Genomic DNA, 22,841 nt, shown 5'->3' with positions numbered 1-22,841 from the left:
AGAGACTTGTAGTCACAAATACAGATTTGGGGTTGTGGGAAATACAAGTTGAATGGACTAATTGTGGGGTGGCACATTCCTGGGTAACATAGGAGTTAGGACCACGGACTACGGAGCCAGGCCTCCTTTTACTATCTGTATAAACTTGAACACAGTATTTGAAAACAGCATGCTCAGTGTCCTCTTCTGTAAAATGGAGACAATGATGGTACCTACCACACCGGCTTGCTGTGAGGACGAGACGAGTAATATCCACAAATGCTGCACGTAGCAGGGGCCGTGTAAGTCTTTGTCACTTATTACACTGCCAGGATGGATGGTGACAGAAGACCATCTCTTTGGGTTTGAGGCCCATTTCAGCTCCCGTCTTCAAGGGTGAGATAACAATTTGTATTGTATGGCCACAAAAGCAGGCAGCCTCAACCTGGCCTTTTGTTGTCTCCTCTGCCTCCTGGGAGTTCATTTTCTTGGTGACAGTGTGCAACTTTTTATCAACATGTTCTCCAGTACATAACTTTTAAATTTAGTTTTAGTTCAGAGCTCTTAAAGTGTTTTTTTATTTAAATTCAATTTATACTATAAAAGTATAGTATTTTTTTATTTAAATTCAATTAGCTAACGTAGATCATTAGTTTCAGATGTAGGGTTCAGTGATTCATCAGTTGCGTATAACACCCAGTGCTCATCACATCACGTGCCCCCTTAATGCCCATCACCCAGTTACCCATCCCCTCACCCACCTCCCCTTCTGCAGCCCTCAGCTTGTTTCCTAGAGTCAAGGGTCTCTCATGGTTTGTCTCCCTCTCTGATTTCTTCCCATTCAGTTTTCCCTCCCTTCCCCTATGATTCTCTGCACTATTCTTATATTACACATGTGAGTGAAACCATATGATAATTATCTTTCTCTGACTGACTTATTTCACTTAGCATAATACCCTCCAGTTCCATCCATGTCAATATAAATGGTAGGTATTCATCCTTTCTGATGGTTGAGAATAATTCCATTGTATATATGAACCACATCTTCTCTATCCATTCATCTGTTGAAGGACATCTTGTCTCCTTCCACAGTTTGGCTATTGTGGACATTGCTGCTATGAACATTGGGGTGCAGTTGTGCCCCTTCGTTTCACTACATCTTTGGGGTAAACACCTAGTAGTGCAATTGTTGGGTCATAGGGTAGCTCTATTTTTAACTTCTTGAGGAACCTCCATACTGTTTTCCAGAGTGGCGGTACCAGCCTGCATTCCCACCGACAGTGTAAGAGGGTTCCCCGTTCTCCACATCCTTGCCAACATTTGTTGTTTCCTGTCTTGTTAATTTTAGCCATTCTAACTGGTGTAAGGTGGTATCTCATTGTGGCTTTGATTCTAGTATTTTTATCAGTGCTTTTCTTGCTTATAAGACCAGATAATAACACCATTTTAATTTATTAACAGTTTATTATTCAACATAATTCCATAAGGGCTGACCAGAAAAATGTTTAACAACTGGCTCTCTAGGCAGGTGGGGGTAACCTGATTTGTATGTTTGAAGTAAGAGTTCAGTGGTATAAGTCCTCCTATCACGGCCGATATCAAGCTGCCCCCGTGACCTGATGTCCGTAGTAAGCACAGGGTTGGGAAGTTGTGCTCAGCCAGCTCTCGCAAACCAGAATGAGCTGGCTCCAGCACTCCACTGGGGCTGGCCTAGACCTACGTGATTGTGATCTTAATAATTACTGATTTTAAAAGGCTTCTGTAATTATAATATGTGTTTATGTGTGCATTTTCGTTGGAAAATGTCTGGAAAGTTATATACCAGATAAACTTTATGTAAGCATTCTTTACCTCCTCTCCTTTCAGTGGTTTTTACCCCCTTCGAAGAACATTTTTGTCCATTTATTTATATGGAGGCAAAAGGACCTAAGGCTTACTGTGTATGTTTCCCTGGTTATAGTTACTCTTTAAATTAAATCTGCAGTATTCTTTGTGGGGGCATATTTGGTTTTGTGGCAGTGCCAGCACACACCTTGGCATTGAGTGGGCAGGTGCTGGGCGTAGGGTCCTGGAATGGCCAAGACAGACCACGCAGTTAGCAATTGACTCCCCTTCCTCCAGGATCAGTAGCGCCCTACCCAGTGGATTTCAGGCAGTGGGAATATTAAGCGAAATAGGTCCAAATAAAGAGTCTTCATTATGCCTCAAATTCTTCCATATCAATATCTGTTCTTATATTTAACTTATTATTTTTTTCCAAATTTTTATTTAAATTCTAGTTAGTTAACATACAGCGTAGTATTGTTTTCAGGAGTAGAATTTAGTGTTTCATTGCTTACATATAACACCCAGTGCTCACAATGATACAACTTCTTATTTTTGATTAGCTATGTCTAGTTTATAAAGTATGTTAATATACAATATTTTCCTTTCATTCACACAACGCTACCTTGGGCATGTACTCATTTTATCCAGAAGGCAGTTGACTCTGGGAGGTAGAAGGGTAGGCCGTTATCACACAAGTGGCAAGTAATGGAGCCAAACTTGAACCTAGATCTTTTATTTTCAAATCTGGTGCTTTTTATATTACTCAATACCTGAACACTTCTAGTAAGCGCAGGCCTTTATGTATTTCCAAATAGTATAATTTCCCCCTGTTATGTTAAACGTTATCTCCTTAGGGATTAAATTGCCAAAATACAGTATTGCCTATAATATCTATAATCATTTCAGGATTGAGGTATTCTGCATAAGTGAGTTTTGACAATGATGGACGTGTAAAAGGTTATGTGCCATACTTTTATCTTAACAATTATGGATTTAAATACCTTTCAGCATTAGGATGTATGTGTATATAAATACTATACCTGTGAGTGTATATAGATACACATGTAAGTGTATATACACATAAACATATATGTATGTATACACATTTTTATTGAAAAGTGTTTGGAAAGATATAACTAGAATTTAAAGATTACTGATGGCTGGGATTTGAGATATCTTAACACAAATTTTTTTAACTTCTTTAATTGGCGTATAACTTAGGTATGTATACAATCTTAAAGCTCTTTTTAAAAAAGTCTAACCTCTGGCCAAGGCTGACAGTGGGTAAGTTATTGAACTGTCTGTGTATTGTAGAACTGTCCTGAGACACTGTGGCCCCAGAAAGTTTTACTTTCTAGTTTCTTTTCCTTTGCCTTTCGTATGTTTCTCTATGCTTCTTCACTTCCAGGTGACATGTTATTCTGCTTTTGTACGTACTATTTTTAATCTGCTCACTTAATAAAATTCATAGACTTAAAAATAGCCATTTTTCATGTACACTCACTTTTCTGGATTTTTTTTTTTTTTTTTTTTGGTTCTCCATTTTGGGATGTTGTTCTTCTCAAAAGTCGGATTCCTAAATAAGTGCACTATTACTATGGTAAATACATAGCAGATGATCTGTCACTAAGTGAACTATACTCAATAAGTATATGTTATTGAAGTATGTTTCAGTCCCAAGTTACAAATAGGATACATTCCTGACCAGACAATATAGTTTAACTTCAATTTATATAATTTTAAGGTTTTATTGGGAGAGATTAGAGTAGACAATCTAGGACCAAGGCTTCATGACTATTTCATTGAGAAAGAATATTTGAGTGCAAGATATGATAGAATTGCTAACTTTTCTAAATATCTACTCATAAATTATAATTTAATAAAATTCTACATTAATAAGTAGGTGAGAAAGTAGTACTAAGTGGGGGTAGGAGGTTATCTAGAAGCTGTACTGTCCCTCCCCATTCTTTGGTCTCTGGAGACATATAGGAAAGTTCTGTGGGTTCAAAATCCCCTGTGTGGTGGGATAAGCATATGCTCTTCTGAGTCCATTAGACTTGTTGAAAGGCCATTTCCTCCATTTACTAGCTGTGAAATATAGGAAATGATACTTTGCAGGGATGTTCAGAAGATTAAATGAAGCTGTAAACACCTTTGGCACATAATAAGTGCTCAAAGAAAATAGCAGATATTTTAAATGAGAATAGTTATAATAAGTTTTCTATTTTAAAATGTAAGTACTGTAGGGAGAGTTAAGGTATTCATCATTCATGCCTTACCTAGCATTACTTTAATAAGATAATTATGGTGCTTAAACTGTGGAGGAGCTTTGTGAATGGGAATTCTTGTTACATTGTCAAGAGGAGGTGGGGGAAGCATACCTTGTGAATTTGGTGCAGTATGACCCAGAACAGAGTATACTTGTACACATAGACAAAGATGAATGTACGTGAATCATTTTCTTCAAATCCATAACCACATGACCACTTCTACTTCAATTCAACCTATATGTTTCTCTAAATGTTTACATATTATCTATACATTTGTTTTAAAATTATTGCTTAGCGAGGCAGCAGGATACAATAGAAAAAGAGATATAGTTTAAAATCCTGAATTTACCGTCACTAGCTGTTGTTATATTTAATCTCTTATAAAGTCACTTGACCTCCCTGAGCCATTGTTTCCTCAGTCATAAAATATATTATTATGAGATTTAAATATCAGTGTATGCAAAGCTGTCCCCATAGTGGCTGGCCCATATCAAGCACTCAACAAATTTTAGTTTCTTCTCTTTTTCATCCACATATATATTCCTCAAACTTTGTACTTAGTACTGTGTCACTGTGAATATATGCTCTTATATTTCAGATCAGAATTGTTAAAAAAGAAGCAGAATCACAAAAAGACACTCAATTAGGACTCCTGCAATTTATTTTTAAGTGGTTCAGCAAAAATATTATTTTAAGTATGTATTTGTAGAGAAAGATAAAGCAAATGTAAAACTTTAATAATTGGTGAACATAGACAATATATGCGTGTTCATTATATTCTTTGAATTTTTCTCTGGGTTGGTGATTTTAAAAATAACAACATTTGAGGAAAAAGTAAGCTATATTTGCTCATATAAAATAAGACACTGAAAATGTTTCTTACTAATACCTTACTAATATAAATGTGATATTCAATGATACTGTTAATTGTAAAATAAGATAAATAGCTTTATTATGTTGCGTAAGCAGAAAAATGGTCTTTAACTGTAGTAAATTTAGAATCTTAACAAAGCAGCAGACACAGAAATACTTTTTATCTTTGTCGCATTTACTCTCATGGGATTTTCCTTTATATAGTAAGTGTCTTAACTTTGGTATGGTTGATGGGCTTTTTTGATCCTTATGTTTATTAGCACAGAGATTTCCTCAGGCAGATACTTCTCTTTCCTCCCCTTCCCCATAAAAAAAGGTCAGCCAAAGTAAACAGATAGTATAGCTGAATATGTACTCTGTCTTGCAAACCTTTTCTTTCAACTTTACCTAGTCCCCCTTACCCACAAAAAAAAAGGTCAGTCAAAGTAAATAGGTAAGAAATGTGGCTGAATGTGAGCTCAGATGTAGTTTCAAATGATCATTTTACCTCATCTTTTCAGACAGCTGTTCTTAATTCCTCTGCATTTGTTAATCAAACCACAAGAAGAATTATGTGGCTAATGATATGACACTAACTGTTAACGTTTGAGTAACTGTGATTGAACCCTGAAAATGATCGAAGAGTGGTTTCATGTTGTGTGCCTCTCAGATATCTTAGATGTGTCTTTGTAACTCTATCACAGGTTTTGCTTTGTGGCAAAGGTTCACTGAACTTCACCACTGATATTAGGAGAGCATCTTAATGTTGTGTCTTTTAAGAATGAGATTATTTGCATTCACATATTTAATCTGCTTAACTCTGATAAGGCTATTTTAATACTGACTATATTTTGTGTTAATAAAGTACATTATCTGATTACAGGCTATAAGTGTCTGTTTCATTGTTTTGTCCCTAGTACCTGGCACCCTGGTACGTGTAAATACTAAATAAACGTTTTAGATGTAAGTGAATTTAAATTACATGAAAAGTTATATTACCCTTGGCTCACTCTGAATGTAACAACCTACAACAATTGTATTTTAATATGGCTTTCCCTTTAATTATGTTTGAAGTAGTCATTAATCAAACTGAATTTAAACTGGAAAGTCCTGTTGGGATAAGAAAGTGATATTTTTCCAGGATAAAACTTGCTGTTCTATTCATTTAAGTCAGGACTGACTAGATCACAAAATTTTGCTACTTAACAAATTTCGAACCATTGTATTGGTATCCTGATTGTCAACTAAATTTACAGATAGATATTTTTTGGGTTTTTTTTTCTGCAATCAATTGTCATATGCAATTTACTAATAAATTTCCTTGAACTTCATATAACTAATAGTTAAGGTATTTGTCTGTATGAAGCAATAAATCCCAAGTTTGTTGATAGATTGATGTTTTTAAATGTCCCAAAGAATTTTTCCATTTGACTTGTTTAAATTAGAAAAGTCTTGTGTTAATTATTGTCATATTGGAAAGCTCTTTTGATGAAGTGAAGCATAATTTTGCAAGTTAAATGCCAGGTGAAAAATGAAAGTAATTTCCTATAAAATGAAACAATGTACATTAATTAGAAAGGAATGTGTAAGACTTTTGATTTTAAATACCTTGATTTGTAACTGCACAACATTTTCAGAACTATTTAGTGCTAACATTTTTCATTAAGAACCAAACCAAATCCGTGTGTAATTCATAACCTAATGCCAGCACATGAAGAAATACATAGATCTAAAAGGAGTGAGGAATGTTAAGTCATAGCTTAATGCAGTGTCAGTCACTGCTTTGAACTTTGAATTGTGTTGATTAGCAGAAAATTTCTGGAGTTTGTCAGTTAATTTGCATTATAATTTTTAAGAACTTCTGTGGTTGCAGTATGAATAGGCAACTGAGTGGCTTTTGTTGCATATATGTATATTTTCTAATGTAGATAATGTTTGCCTCATCTTCCATGGTAGGAAGCCAAAAGATAATATGTGAAAATGAAAATAATGAATTCCATGAGCATATTATTTGGAAATATAGCGGAAATAAGTACAGTGTATCAAAAGGAACAGCAAAAAGAATGGAAAGCGATGACCTCTGAGGTGAAGGGCAGAGGGGACTATGCAGGAAGCTGCTGTTCTTTGTTATAAGCCTTGTAGAATTAGTGGACTCTAATCTGTGCAATTACTGTTTTTAAGAAAAAGGTAATTGAGCAGAAAACCTCAGTGTTCCCCCCACCTTGTTTGCACACATAGTGAGCCTGTTTATTTAGATCAACTGGGTAGTACCCGCCAGCTGTTACTACTTTGTTCTGTCCCCTAAGAACTCAAGGAAAAGTAATTCACCCTCGAGGGGCGCCTGGGTGGCTCAGTCGGTTAAGCCTCTGCCTTCGGTGGGAATCAGGCTCTCTGCTCAGTGGGGAGTCTGCTTCTCCCTTTCACTCCCCCTCTGTGCTCTCCCTCCCTCTGTCTCTCAAATAAATAAAATCTTAAAAAAAAAAATTACCCTTGAAGTCTGCCCCAAAGCCCCAATCTGGAATGTGGTAACACTAAATATTCTAACATTGAATCTTAGAGATTTGAACTAATAGAGTGAACCGTACGGAGAATAAACACCAATAATGAGCAATCTGTTTGCATCTTCAAATTCAGCAGCCTCGCTTAGTTTTGCTGTGCGGGCGTGTGTGTGTCTGCATTGTGTGCAGACTTGTGTGGAAAGCGGAACCGTCTTGAGCTAGCTTACATAGAAAGGGAGAGACCTGACTCAGGATCTGGGATCCCTCCGAGCACCAGGACAGGAGTGCCCCAGGGGCCAGGGAGGTAGTGCAACTGCTTGACTCAAGTGCCTGCTCTCATTTCTCCTCTTTCTGCACTGATTTTTTTCTTTTTTCTTGTTTCCTTAAGCTTTCATGTCCAGTCACCAGAAAAGAAGCAGAATTATTTGGTCTGCTCCATGTGTTTTTTTTTTTCTCCCACATGTGTCAGTGTCTGCTTCTCTCCTTCACCCCCTCACTATATCCGTCCTCCACTGATAAGAGAGTTGTTCAATAAAAGAGATCCTTGTAAGCTGTGTAGACATTCCACAACCTGGCAGCCTGAGTGGGTTTATTCACAAATGCTTAGCTGCAGAGATGAGGACATTAAGAATTTCAGAGACATATGGCTGGTAAAGGACCGGAGCAGGCAAGCAGCCGCTGTCAGTTTAGTCTTTCAACGTTAGGCGCCAGGTTCTCCTGCGGCCTCATCCAGTCACACTGTGGTCTGTGCTTCTATGAAATAACCTTTTGCCACATTTTGGGAGGTAGTTAACCTGGGTAGCCACATTTTGGTGCCCTTTACAATTCAGTTGAACATAGACTATTCTCATCCCTGAGTTACTGATACTATTTCATGTCGGATAGAGTTCTTCCCAGTTTGTTTCTTTTTTAAGATGTTGTTTGAAACTTGACCGCAAAATTATTTCATGATCCTCCAGTTCGTACCAGTGAACAGTAAACAAAGTCTCTAAGAGTTGTGGTTTTTTTTCTTTCTTTTATCTCCTCTTGTTGAGATGTGGCATTCTTCAGAAAATCATCCTGTATCCCCGTGGATTGCAACCATGTATACACTCAGAGCAAGCCTTCCATCAGCTAATGGTTTTCTTTAATTTGTCAAAGTACGCTAGGCTTTGTGGTATATGGCTCCTGGGCTTAATGTTTGTTGTGATGAAGTGGAGTAAGTCCCTCTAAAGTACTGATCTAATTAAAGTTTTAACTGAAATATTAAAATGCATTTATTTTGGTAGAGAATCTTAATTCTAGAATTTTGGATTTAACCTTGAAAGTTTGTGAATATGGTTTCTGGATTTTTGTGAATGAGTCGTTCTAAAAGTTCTTTGAAAATTGTTCAGTAGTTCTTTGAAATTAATCATATTTTTTCATTTAGCAGACAGTATTTTTCAGTTTTAAGCTTTATTTTGGTCATTACCAGTTATGAAAATAAACAACTCTCCAACCTAGTCATGCAAACAAATGAGCCTTAGTGCTCAGTAAATATTCTTTAGTTAATGAAAGAAAGTTTAGCTCTTTACAGGATTGTTTTGCTAGTCTGTAATTTCTATGTTTTAATCCCCTCCAAAAGCAATACAGACAATAAAATAATAAGCCCATGATTTATTCTGTGTGTTCTGCTCAGGAGGATTTCACCTCAAAAAGATGGGGATCTGTGAGGTTACAGAAAGAGCTGATCAGTTGAGTGATTCAAAAGTCAGGAAGGGACAGCAAGTTAGATGGGAGATCCAGTAGGTGCATGTAAAAAATATTAGAAGAAAGGGAAATTTCTGAACTCCTTGCCATAGGCGTTCAGATTTATTCTAGCTTGTAATTTTCTTAGGGTATTGGTTTTGAATGTAAGCTGGCAGACCAATGGAGTGTTGGCATGGGCTTTGGCTAATAGAATTTTCTATGTAGTTGAGGAGTATGGGGGAAGCCTGACTTAGTCCAGGGCCATTTGAACTTTCAGGGTGTTAATCAGAACTACCTGAAGAGCCCCAGGCCACCTATATTCCAGATTCCTTGGCCTGGCCCAGAAAAAAAAGCAAATGGCAGCAGCTTTCAGTAGAGAAAGTACTGGACATGGTGCCAGTAGAGTCTGTACATTGGGGCTGCCATTTATTAGCTATGTCATGATGGATTGTTTCATCTCTAAAGCAAATTCTTGAGCCTCACTCCACACCTTCTAAATCTGTTTTTCACAAGCACTTCAGGCAATTCTGATGCAAAGTTAAGTTCGAGAACCTGCTGGTCTAGATCAGTGATTCTCAATTAATGGGTAATATCTGCCACCCTACCCCCCACCCCTACCCCCTCAAGAAGCTCAACCTTGGCATTACATTACAATCACCTGGAGAATGTTTGAACCTCCCAATGCCCATGACATACATCAGCCCAATTAAATCAGAATTTCTAGGGCTAGCATTCACACATCAGTTTTTTTAAAGTTTCTCAGTTGATTGCATTTAGTCAAGGTTGAGAACCACTACCCCCTACTGGCTTTTTCCCTTGCCTCCCCTTCTGCCTAATGCTTGCTATCACTGTTGTTTCCGATGGGAATTTATCAAATCTGTATCTGTTGAAGTGCTGCTTCAAGATGGTAATTCCCAGACCTAGCTGGTTAAGCATCACCATTTCCTGAGAAGGGATTTTTGGATTCCATACAAATCTATTCAATTGAAATTTTCAGAAAAAATTCCTCGGCAAAGCAGAGGAATGAGTCTCTGATCCATCATTTGGGAACCATACCTATAGGTGATTTAAAGTTACTTTATTTGTGAGGTTGGCCTTTGTTATATATCTCGTCCTTAATATTCACATTTATTTTTTGTTCATTCATTCAAGAAACATTATTCGGGTGTCCATGTGTCAGATACTTTTATGCATGCTAGAGATACAAAGAACAATAGGAGACTGTCCCTGAATTCAAGGAGTTTAGTGCCTTTTAGAGGAAAAAAAAAATGAATAAATAACTGAATACATGGAAGTATTGTAAGTACTAGGATAGAAGCCAGAAACAGGAATCATTCTTTATTTTTTTCCTGTTCCATTAATCGTTGTTGTTTCTTCTGTCCTATTAATTCTTCTGCCTATACATGTATCTAATCCATTAACCTTTTTTCATCGTCACTGTCACCATCTTAAATCCAAGCTGATATTTTCTCTTTTTGGACCTGTACTACATGGGGTCATACTATGTGGGAACTCTACTTGTTCAGAAGTTCTCCAGATTTAAACTACTATAACATTTAAAAGTCTACTAAGACATTTTTTTTAAAGAATATAAAGCTGAGTATATAAATCTCCTTCAGTTTTGGGTTTTTTTTTTTTTAAGATTTTAGTTATTTGACACAGGGAGAGAGAGAGAGAGTGCGAGCACAAGCAGGGGGAGTGGCAGGCAGAGGGAGAGAGAGAAGCAGACTCTCCACTGAGCAGGGAGCCCGACATGGGGCTCAATCCCAGGACCCTAGTATCATGACCTGAGAGGAAGGCAGACACTTAACCAACTGAGCCACCCAGGCACCTGTCTCCTTCATTTTTTTGATTTGTTTCCTTTGGTTTTGTTTTTTATACTTAAGAGAAAATCCCAAATTCCTCACATGGGCTAAAAGACCTGTGTGATGTGAGCCTTTCTGCTCCCTACTGACAAGGGGCCAGCTGCTCTCTACCTGGCTATCTCATCAACCTTCAGATTTCAGCTTGGTGTCAATTCCTCAGGATTTCATTCTTCTTTTTAAAAAATATCTATTTGAGAGAGACAGAAAGCGGGAGCAAAGCGGAGCAGAAAGAGAATCTCAAGCAGGCTCTGCACTGAGCACAGAGCCCAACACAGGGCTTGATCTCAGGACCCTGAGATCATGACCTGAGCCAAAACCAAGAGTTAGCTACTCAACCAACTAAGCCACCCAAGCACGCCAGAATGTCATTCTTAGACCGTCTCGCATAGTCTTTGGGGCACTTGTCAGTTGCAGTGATAGTTATGTTTCTGTGGTCTTTTAAAGAATGTCAGTCTATCCCGCCATATCTCTCTTACTTCTGGCACCCAGCACAGTACCTGGCACATCCGAGGACTCACAAATTGTTGAATGACCAAGTAATTAGGCAACAAGAAAACAAGCTGTTGTGACATTTTTTGCTCATCACTCTAGAGAACACTCGCCTGAAGCAGTGCAAACGGAATTATGATTGTGCAATTTGCTTAGAATTTTAAAAACACAACTAAAATTAATGTGACTAAAATAATTAAAATTCAGCTTGACTAAAATTAATGTGCATATGAGGCATGGAAAAGGAGCCAACATTTTTTCCCATCTTTTCTTTTTGTAGTTAGGAAAGACTCACAGAGAATCCTGGACCAACTCTTAAGAACAGGAAAGGAAAAAGAAGAATTTTGAAAAATATTATCAATGTTACTCTGAATTCATATGTTAGCTAAATTTCAGAAGTTAGTATAGGGATTTCAAATTACATTTTAATAAAGTAAAAAAAAATTTCAGCTTAATTTTTGAAGTAGTTTGGATGTTTTATTTAACACAGTGCTACATACTTGCTTTAGTAAAGAAGTGTGGAATCAGAAGGCAAAAAGGAACTCAAACAAGACTTTGTACTGTGATGAATTTTTCTCTCTCTCCATCTCCAATTTAAATGAAAAATGTTCCTACAGTTCTGTAATATTTTTAATCATTGGAAGCCTGTCCAGTATATTTACTTCCCATGAGAGAGCTTAAATAGTCGGTGATTTCATCAGCAAAGAGACAAAAAGGCACCAAGTCGTATATGTGCTGGACCAAAGCAAACATTGCCCCTAACAGTAACATGCCTTATTTGACCACTTAATGATATATGGAGCCTAACTTTTCCCAATAAAAGGAGCCTCTTTTACTTGTGTGATAGGCACATGAAGGCCCTAAGATACATAGAACTTATGGGACCTTTGATTCCAGAAGATCACAAGAAGAGACCTTGCCCACCACCTTACTTGCAAATACGAGAAAATGTGGAGAAACGCCCACCTCCTCCTTACTGCTCGCCCCTTCCTGGTGGAACTGAAATGGAGAAATTTGGAACAGTTCTGGAATTGTCCCCATCGAACTGTTCACAGTGGTTGCCATTGGAGAGTGGGAATGAGGAAAAAACATATATTTCTTTTGTTATTAAAAAAAGCCATTAGCGATGAAAAAATGAATTACAGTGTATAGACGCCTTGCTTAGTGCTTGGTTTTCTCAACTGAGCTTGTGCCATGTACTGTCTTTAACTTGATATTTTTGTGAAGATATTTTAGCTTACTGAAAATTATTCTTAAATTATAAATATTAGTATTAATCTTGCTGATTTTTCTGGCTCCTGATCCCCTCGAGGTCTACGAAATCGAAGCTCCAGCCCTCCCTGTTCAGCAGACCCTCTCGAGGCAAAAGCTGGCTGATGGTCGATGTGGTGCTCTGAGCTTCTGGCTTCCTTTTGACCTGAGTGCTCCTCACGGATGCTTTTATGAAATTTTTGTGGTGGTGTTTGTTTTTGTGTTATTATCTAGGATTTTTTTTTTTTCAGTAAGAATGTTGTTCTAGACACCTAGTCAACCATTCTGCTGGAAATGAACCTCTCATAATTTTTGTACTATCATATGCATAATAGGCATAATTCGTGTATTACATAATTTCCATCAGAGCCGTGAACTGATGTAATAAGCCAGTAGCATTTTATGACATTCGTTAGACTAACCCTCCCTTCACCAAATAGTATCCTTAGAGTTGTAGCATGCATCTTGTTTGATGAGGGTTTTGCACATCATTTTTCCCAGGTTAAAGTTAGGATGAGTATGACTCTGGTGTGGAACTATATGGCATCTTGACTCCCTGTTAAGCTATGTATTAGAGCAAATTCAGCTTTACTTTTTTTTTTTTAAGTTTTACTTATTTGTGTCATCTCTATACCCAATGTGGGGCTTGAACTCATGACCCAGAGATCAAGAGTCACTCACTCTACGGACTTAGCCAACCAGGCGCCCCCAGCTTGGCTTTTTGAGTAGAATTTCAGCCCTCCTGCATGAGTGACTTCCCTTACCATATTTTAAAGCTAAAGTTGGATGTTTTCACCCATGCATTCTTACCGGGCATCCTAATTTTCATAAGGCCCACCTGTTTTGTCTGTAAGTGCTACCTTTTCCTTAACTAGCTCAGAACAACAAAATAATAACAAAAACTGCATCCCAGGAACTGGTCTGGAGGGTACAAATGAATCCTTTTGCTTTTTATTATCCTTAAAAAGTTCTGCTGAAATTCACAAACAAATTTTTATGGTTGGTCTAAAGACAGATGCTCATCCATTCTATTGAAATAGAATCTAAATCCCAAATGAAGTCAGAAAGCTGAATACCTAGATTAAATTGACCTTCCCATAGAATGATTCTACTACCCTGTCCTTTGGGGTGATACCATTGATTCATGAGTAGCAGCCTATGAAGTAATATCTCTGTGTTTCCTTCAGAGATGTTGAGGATGCTCTTTATTTTTGTTTATCATCTCGTTGTAGGTTCAAATTTACTTTCCTATCCTTTTTCTTTAACTCATTTTTCAGCCATATTAAAACCATTTTGAAAACGATTTTTAAAACCATTTTGAATATTTTTTGGAACATAGTGGGTATATACAAAATCATTTGATTACTGTTTCAAATAATGCAAATCAGTAAATAACCATGTTCTAGAAACGAAATTACATGATGACTTATTTACTTTTGCTTATATAAACATTATCAAAATCTAGAAAATTAGATTTCAGTACAGTATCTGTCTCTAGACCCAAAGGAACAAATATGCAAAGACAGTGGAGGCCACTATGATGATTTCTGAGAAGGACTGCAGCCTGTTCCCTCATTTGTTTGAACAGGAAATTTTCAAAAGTAAAATCACTCTCCTTAAATATTTTGTAGATTTCAGTAATCTGATAAATGAGCTATTTATTCATTGTCTCTCTGGTACCCACACAGTGGTTTATCCATAGCAACAATCCTTTTCAAACTTAATAAGACCAACCCTGTATTTATTAGGGAAATAATACCACCAGGTTGAACAAACTATGACTGTTGGTTCTGTGTATTTACTCTCTTTCAGAGAGATCTGCTAAACCTTCAGTGTGTTCCATGTTGCAGATCATTAGGGAGGCTGAATTGGAGTATGACTCTATGATCCTGAATGTGCCATTTTTATGGAGTGTTTAGAGTCAAATAAGAAAGATGATGAGCAAATAAAGCTTTAGAAATAAAGTACTATTTTGTATGTTGAAAAAAGGGCCAAGTTCCTATCTGTATAGTAGAAATCAGAGGCATATTATGGTAAATATTGCCACTCCCAGTCTATAGAGGATAAATAGAATACTTAATATTGGCCCAGGAAAACACATTTCAGTTTCTTGACTCTAGAAATTACACTGATGTGGAATCTATAAGAAAGGCTGTGCCTCAAAAAAAAAAAAAAAAAGAAAAGAAAAAGATTTTCAGAATTAACGAGATTTTCATAAGAGAAGAGATTCTTTTTAAAGAATTTGAATTGTTGTTGAAATGTAAATTAAACCTAAGATCTTTTCATATCAGTTGTTGAGAAATGAAGTATTTAAAAATCACAAAATGTTAGAGTTTGTGTGATCCAATATCCTTATTTTACAGTCATGAATGCTTTTAGAAATTGCTACAGTATCTCTCATCTTAAATGTCCTTGTGCAATATAAAAAATTTTTTTCAAACTAAAACTTGTTAAGCTTCTATCCTACAAGGTATACTAGTGGGAATAATCTTTTACAAGGGTAGATTAATAATTTTGTTTTTTTTTTTAAAGATTTTATTTATTTATTTGACAGAGACAGAGACAGCCAGTGAGAGAGGGAACACAAGCAGGGGGAGTGGGAGAGGAAGAAGCAGGCTCCCAGCAGAGGAGCCTGATGTGGGGCTCGATCCCACAACACCAGGATCACGCCCTGAGCCAAAGGCAGAGGCTTAACTGCTGTGCCACCCAGGCGCCCCAATAATTTTGTTTTTTTTATGTAATAGAATGGAGTACATATTTTTCTGTATTAGATTTTTTTTTTATGTAGGTCAGTAGGGGCTCTGTATTTATGAATTGGTTGAAGCTATCTTGCTAAAGACCCTGCTATGGTAAATATCTGTTTTCTCTTAGGTCCGTTTTTGGGTAGTGTTAGCGCTTAAATGATTTCTTTCTGTTTATATTCACAGATTCTGGAACTTTTCAAAACCTGACCCTCTTCTTGAAACAGTGGAACATCATACGGAGTTTACTTGTGGTTTAGATTTAAGTCTTCAGAGTCCTACTCAGGTAATGGGTGCGATCTCCTCATGTTTTTCTTAGCATGTGGTTTGCAACTAGCCCTCTGCAGGGCGTGTGCTGCTGTCTGGACCAGACTTTTGCCTTTAGGGCAGAACAAAGTACATTTACTTAATTAACTTCATCTCTTTTGTTATATAAACTTGAGCGTTTGAGTAGACCTCTCCCAGTAGAAGGGGTGACAGGAGAAAAATGGAATGGGGATGGCTTGTCCTCAAAGGTCGGTGAGAGTCAAAAGTGTGGTTCTGGATTCAGCTGTCTCACTGAACGGTTGAGATGATGGGTAGGTCATTCTCCTCTCAGGACTGTCACCATCCTCTCTACATCGCGTGTCAAAAGAGAGGCTTCCAGTGGGGAACCCGGTAGAGTAGAATGGCTGTTTTAATTAAACTTAAGGGGTGCCTGGGTGGCTCAGTTGGTTAAGCATGGACTCTTGATTTTGTCTCAGGTCATGAACTCAGGGTCATGGGATCAAGCCCGTGTGAGGCTCTGCGCTCAGTGGGGAGTCGGCTCCTCTCCCTCGGCCCCTCCCCCATTCATGCACGTACTTGCACTCTTTCTCTAACAATAAATCTTAAAAAAAATTAATAAACTTCATATTTTCCCCCTTTTGTTCTCTTGAGAACTTGACAGTCAATATTTTGGACTTTAAATATTCTTCAGGGTTTTTTTTTATGCTGTTTCAGTTTTGGAAATTATAAACTCAGGTCAGAAACACCACAGTATGTTGAATGATTAGACACTTTATAACACAGACTATGTGAGAACACCAGCATAGTCATGCCACAAAATAATATGTGGAAATTCTAGAGTGTGACTAAGAAACTATATTTTTATGATGAATTTTAGAACTTGGAACAAAAGCAAATTCCATTTCTCATTACTGTATTCTTAAGTTTAAATGGATACTTGTTTTTTTAATTTTACGAACTTAAGACAATTCTCATTATAAAATATTCTCAAAAAATAAATACATAAAATACTCTTATTAGACATTAGAATATTCTCATTAACATTAGAATAATTGTTTTTAAATGATTTATGGCATCTGAGAAGAAACTGAAATAGTGATGGGCGAAATAGCATTATTTTTCACGTAAATACAGTGTGCTTCGGAAGAACTAGTTCCTTTTCTGAGAAATACATTTACTGTAGATGATTTTTAATAAAATAATCATACCTGTTTGCTGTCCTATTTAAAAAAAGTTGCAACGTACCTGTTGAAATGTGGCAGTGCCAAAGGACCCTAAGTAAATATTTTCCTTCTCATATAGTTCTGTTAACCTGCACTTTATGCGTCCCAAACTGTGGCCTCCTCAGTGTACATTGGTCCTGGCAGGTCCTTGCCCAGAGCGCCAAGTGTTTTCTATATCCTCTGCACATAGACCACCTTATTAAAAGGAACTTTGGTTTCAGAGGATTTATTAATCATATTTATTAATCATTTTGTATTAATCATATTTTAATCTCTTAAATAACAAGAGATTTTATCACATGGTCATATATATATATATATATTTTATAGTCTGGTGACTGCCACCCATCTCTTCCAGTTGAATAACCAAATTCCAATTGTACTAAAGAAATAATTGCTATTGAGAGCAAATAGGAATGGAGAAGCAGGAGTCTTTGAGCTCTAAAAAAGCATCAAGTTCAATGGCATAATATACAGTTCAATTGTACAAGGAATCTCCACTGAGTTAACGCATAGTGGGACAGAATCTTGGGATTAGGAGGGACCTTAAAAATAAGACCACTCTCTCTCATCATTTACTCTTTCCACAGATATTTTCATATTTGGACGTGTACTAAGTACTGGGGATGCAGTGAGCAATGAAAGTAAACATGGGCCCTGGCTTCATAAAGCATTTAGTCTACCATTGTATTAATTAATCTCACAAATGAATGTGACAGACAGCTGTGACAAGCCTATGAAGGAGACGTACTTTGTTCCTCAAAGGTTCATAATTAGGGTAGATATTTGATCTTTATAAAACATCTGTAAGGAAGTGAGGCTCATCTGAGATCTGATGAATGAGTAAGTGTTAACTGGTGAAGAGACAAAGGAATATCATAAATAGGCAAAAGTAATAGTATATCACAGGCCCTGGGATGGAAGGGAGCATGGCTAGTACTTGAGAATGAAAGAAATTGTTTCTTCTTTATTTATGGTGTATTATTCAACATTAGAATTTAAGAAAATATGTTTGTTTACTTGTCATATTTTTAAAAATTGAGTGTTGGGATTCTCAACTAAATTTTACATTTCTCCCCCATTCTTCAAGGTTTGTCAACTTTGCTTTATATAATTTTTGCTATGTAGGTAAAAATGACCTACATTTTTCATATGTAGGTCATACAAATGAAATATGAGAGTTTTTTTAGTTAATGTATCTTTATTATTAATGTATTTTTAATCTTTTGAAAGTATTATTTCAGAGTTATCTATTTTTCTGTTTCTTTTAATGCTCTTTGACACTGCTTCTCTCTTTTATTTGGTCACATTTATTGAGTATCAACTACAGCTGTGTAGGATAGGTAATTACAGTGTACTGTGATAAATGCTAAAACAGAGGGAAGCAAATGATGTTTTAGGAAAATATGCATTCATTCATATTTCCAGGTGCCTACTGAAGGCTAGGCATTGTTCTAGGCACTAAGAATAGACCAGTGAACAAAGCAGACTAGGTTCCTGCTGTCATGGAGCTTACATATATAGGAGAAATCAAATAATAAACCAAAAGATGATTTCATATAGTAATAAATTCTATTCAGAATTGGAGCATTTGATAGAGAATGATGGGGTACTTTTGCTTAAATGGTCTGGGAAAGACTCTAAGAAAAGTGAAATGTGAGCTGATAGCTGAATAATGAAATGAAGCCAGCCATCCAAAAATCTAAGGGAAGAGTGTTTTTCACAGAGGAAACAACAGTCAAGTCCTTGGAGTGATAAAGGGTTTGTTATTAATAAGGGACAGGAAGAAGGCCAGCGTGGCTGGAGCCTACTGAATGAGGGGAAAAGTGATAGGAACTAGGCAGGGGCCAAATTGTAGAGGGACCTGTAGACCATACTGTGTTTGATTTTCTTTGTAATTGCCATTGGAGATTGAAAAGCAGAAGAATGATAGAAATTGATTTGTGGATTTTCTTTATTGAGCTATAATTGACATTTTAGGTATATAACATAATGATTTGACTTTTGTATTGCAAAATATCTATTGCAATACAATACAATACAAAATATTGTATGCAAAAATATTTATTGCAAAATAATCACCACAATAAATCTAGTTAACATCTGTCATCACACAGTTATTAAAAAAACATTTTTCTTGTGATGAGGACTTTTAACATCTCTCTTCGAAACTTTCAAATATATAATCAGTATTAACTATTGTCATCATGCTGTACCATTCTATATCCCCAGGACTTATTTATTTTATAACTGGCAGTTAGTACCTTTTGACCCCTTTCATCCATTTCTTCCACTCCTTACCCCTCACCTCTGGTAACCACCAATCTGTTCTCTATATCTTTGAGCTTGGTTGCTTTGTTTTTTGGTTTTGGGGTCTTTTAAGATTCCATATGTAAGTGAAATCATATGGTATTTCTTTCTCTGTCTGATTTATCTTAACATAATATTATCACAAATGGCAAGATTTCATTCTTTTTTATAGCTTAATTTTATTGTGTGTGTGTGTGTGTATATATATATATATGTGTGTGTGTGTGTATATACATATACACATACATACATACCCCTACCATATTTTCTTTATCCATTTATTCATTGATGGACACTTAGTTGTTTTCATATGGTGGCTATTGTAAATAATGCTGCAGTGAACATAGGGGTACATATATCTTTTGAAATTAGTATTTTCATTCTCTTTGGTTACATACCAAGAAGTAAAATTGCTGGATTATGTGGTAGGTCTATTTTTAATTTTTTAAGGAACTTCCATACTGTTTTCTATAGCAGCTACACCAATGTACGTTCCCACCAATAGTTTATTAGAGTTCCCTTTTCTCCACGTAATTGCCAACACTTATTATTTCTTGTCTTTTTGATGATTGCCATTCTAACAGGTGTGGGGTGATATCTAATTGTGGTTTTGATTTGCATTTCCCTGGTGATTAGTAATGTTGAGTATTTTTCACGTTAGCCGTCTGTATTTCTTCTTCGGAAAAATGTCTGTTCAGAGCTTCTGCCTATTTTTTAATTGGATTGTGTGTGTTTTTGCTTTTGAGTTGTATGAATTCATTATATATTTTGGATATTAGCCCCTTATCTATGATTTGCAAATATTTTCTCCCATTCAGCCTTTTCATTTTGTTGATTATTTCCTTTAATGTACAGAAGCTTTTTAGTTTGACGTAATTCCCCTTGTCATTGCTTTTGGAGTCAGATCCAAAAACTTGTTTCCAGGACACATGTCAAGGAGCTTACTACCTATGTTTTCTTCTTGGAGTGTTATGGTTTCAAATCTTACATTCAAGTCTTTAATCCATGTTGAGTTAATTTTTATATATAGGATAAGATAGTGATCCAGTTTCATTGTTTTACATGTGGCTGTCCAGTGATTTGTGCTTTTAAAAGATCAATCTGGAGGCACCTGGATGACTCAGTTGGTTAAGCATCCAACTCGTGATCTCAGGTCAGGTCTTGATCTCAGTGTTGTGAGTTCAAGCCCTACGTTGGGCTCCATGCTAGACATGGAGCCTACTTGAAAAAAAAAAAATCATTCTGTGTGTGTGGCAGAATAGAGGACAGGCAAGATTGTAAGCTGGGAGGGCAGCTTAGAGTCTCTTGAAGTAATGCAGGCCAAAGATAATGGTGACTTAAGGGACACCTGTGTGGCTCAGTCAGTTAAGTGTCTGCCTTTGGCTCAGGTCACGATCCCAGGGTCTTGGGATCAAGACCACGGGGCCCCTGCTCAGTGGGGAGCCTGCTTCTCCTTCTCCCTCTGCCACTTCCCCTACTTGTGCTCTTTCTCTCTCTCTCTCAAATAAATAAATAAAATCTTAAAAAAAAAGATAATGGTGACTTAAAATCTAAGAGCTATATTATATTCATAATATATTAGATTGAGCCGTAGAAAATTACTGGAAATTTCACATGGTTTACTTCAGAGATAGTGAGTAGGGTTTGCTGATGGGCTAGAAATAGACTGTGAGAGAAACAGAAAAATCAATGATTACTCCTAAGATTTGGACCTAGACACCAAGGTGGGCAATGGTTTAATTTACTGAGATGGGGAAGAGGAGATGATTTGGGATAGGGAACAATCAAGGGTTATGTTGGAGAGGTCTCCTGTTAGACATTCAAATGGAGACACTAGGTAAACAGATTTAGGCTTATCCACCTCAGGGAAGAGTTTGGGGCAACAGAAACAAATTCAGGAGTTTTTGGCATGCAAATGATTTTAAAAGTCTCGGGGCAGATTAAAATTATCTAGAGAGTATATAAATGAAGAAGAGGCCCAGAAGAATCTCTAGGAGTCTGAAAGGAGAGAATCCGGCCAAGTGGATTGAGAAGGAATGGTCGGTGAGGTGAAAGACTAACTACAAAAGTATAGCATCTTTGAAGTTCAAGGAAGAAAGTGGTTCAAGAATGGGGACATTCCCATGTACTGCTGGTGACATGTAAAATGTTGCAGTCACTTTGGAAAAGTTTGACAGTTTCTTAAAAAGTTAAATGTAAATTTACCATACATCTCAGCACTTACACTCTTGGATATCTAACCAAAAGAAGTGAAAATATAGCTCTCCACTAAGACTTGTACGTGAACGTTCATAGCCAGAAAGTGAGAGCAATCCTACTGTCAATCAGCTGCTGAATGGATAAACAAAATGTTATATCTCAATACAGTGGAATACTATTCAGGAATAAGAGGGAACAGTTTGATACATGCTACAACGTGGATGAATTTCCACAGCATTATGCTAAGAAACTAGACACGAAGATTGTATAATATATAATTTCATTTATATAAAATGTCCACAAAAGGCAAGTCTATAGAGATAGAAAGGAGATTAGTGGTTATCTGGGGTAGGGGATGAAGATGGGGATTGTTTACAGACGGATCTTTTGGGAGTGATAGAAATGTTCTAAAACTGGAGTAGGGTGATAGTGGAACAGCCCTGTAAAGATCCTAAAAATCATTGAATTGTACACTTAAAATGGGTGAATTTTATGGTATTTAAATTACATCTCAGTGAAGATGTTTTTTAAAAAAAGGAATGGACATTCTAATTTTCCCTAAGATGTGAAAAGATGAAAAAGCATTACTTCCACTGTAAAAATAAGAGAAAGTCAGATAAACTACAAAATCAGACTTTCTGTGAACTCATCGGAAAGCTGAGGTAGCAGGGCAAACAAGTAGCCGCAAATCTAAGGAAGACAGAGGCCTCCTTCCAAGGAGAGATGGGACACCAGCACTGTTTTACTTTTGGTAGAGCATAGGCAGAAGACCCAGCTGCTCTACAAATGGTATCTAGTGGAAAAGGTGGACAATAGGTGTGAACAGATGAGGGATTTCAGCTGAGAAATAAAAATATAAGAAAGAGTCAAAAAATAGTAATTTTTTGAAAGTACAGTATCAGAGATGCAGTTCTTCAATATGCCCATCAGAAGACTCATCAGTGAATTGAGAGATCAGTCACTAGAAACTACCAAGCTGAAACAATAGAGGAAAACAAGAATGAGGGAAATAAAAGAGAACAGAGCATCTAGCATCTGTGGGATAATATCAGGTGTTCTTACATATATGTAATCGGAGTCCTGAAGAAGAAAAGAGCAAATAGGGAAGATGAAATATTTTAAAGAGATTTTTCCAAAATAATGAAAGTCAAATCACAGGTTTGAGAATCCTAGGGAACCCTAAACAGGATTTAAACAAACAAGACAACACATCAAGGCATACCCATATTCAAACAGCTAAAAACCAGAAGTAAAGAGAAAATATTAAAAGCAGACAAAAGAAAGAAACATTATACCCAGAAGCATCTAGATAAGAATTACAGAAGACTCCTTATCAGAAACTATGCAAGCCACCAGACAGAGG

General features: G+C 36.7%; 1 protein-coding gene across 1 annotated transcript in view; it reads left to right on the top strand.

Annotated features, from left to right (window-relative positions):
- The window catches only part of PEX7 (peroxisomal biogenesis factor 7), an 83,324-nt gene that overhangs the window by 44,166 nt on the left and 16,317 nt on the right, over positions 1–22,841 (top strand). Inside the window, exon 9 of the mRNA XM_026504883.4 lies at positions 15,666–15,765. Within this exon, the coding sequence (XP_026360668.2) occupies positions 15,666–15,765 (100 nt within the window). The remainder of the gene's footprint in view (positions 1–15,665; positions 15,766–22,841) is intronic.

The sequence above is a fragment of the Ursus arctos genome, unplaced genomic scaffold (assembly GCF_023065955.2).
Source record: "Ursus arctos isolate Adak ecotype North America unplaced genomic scaffold, UrsArc2.0 scaffold_13, whole genome shotgun sequence".
Lineage (NCBI taxonomy): Eukaryota > Metazoa > Chordata > Mammalia > Carnivora > Ursidae > Ursus > Ursus arctos.
This window is presented reverse-complemented; position numbering and strand designations above follow the sequence as displayed.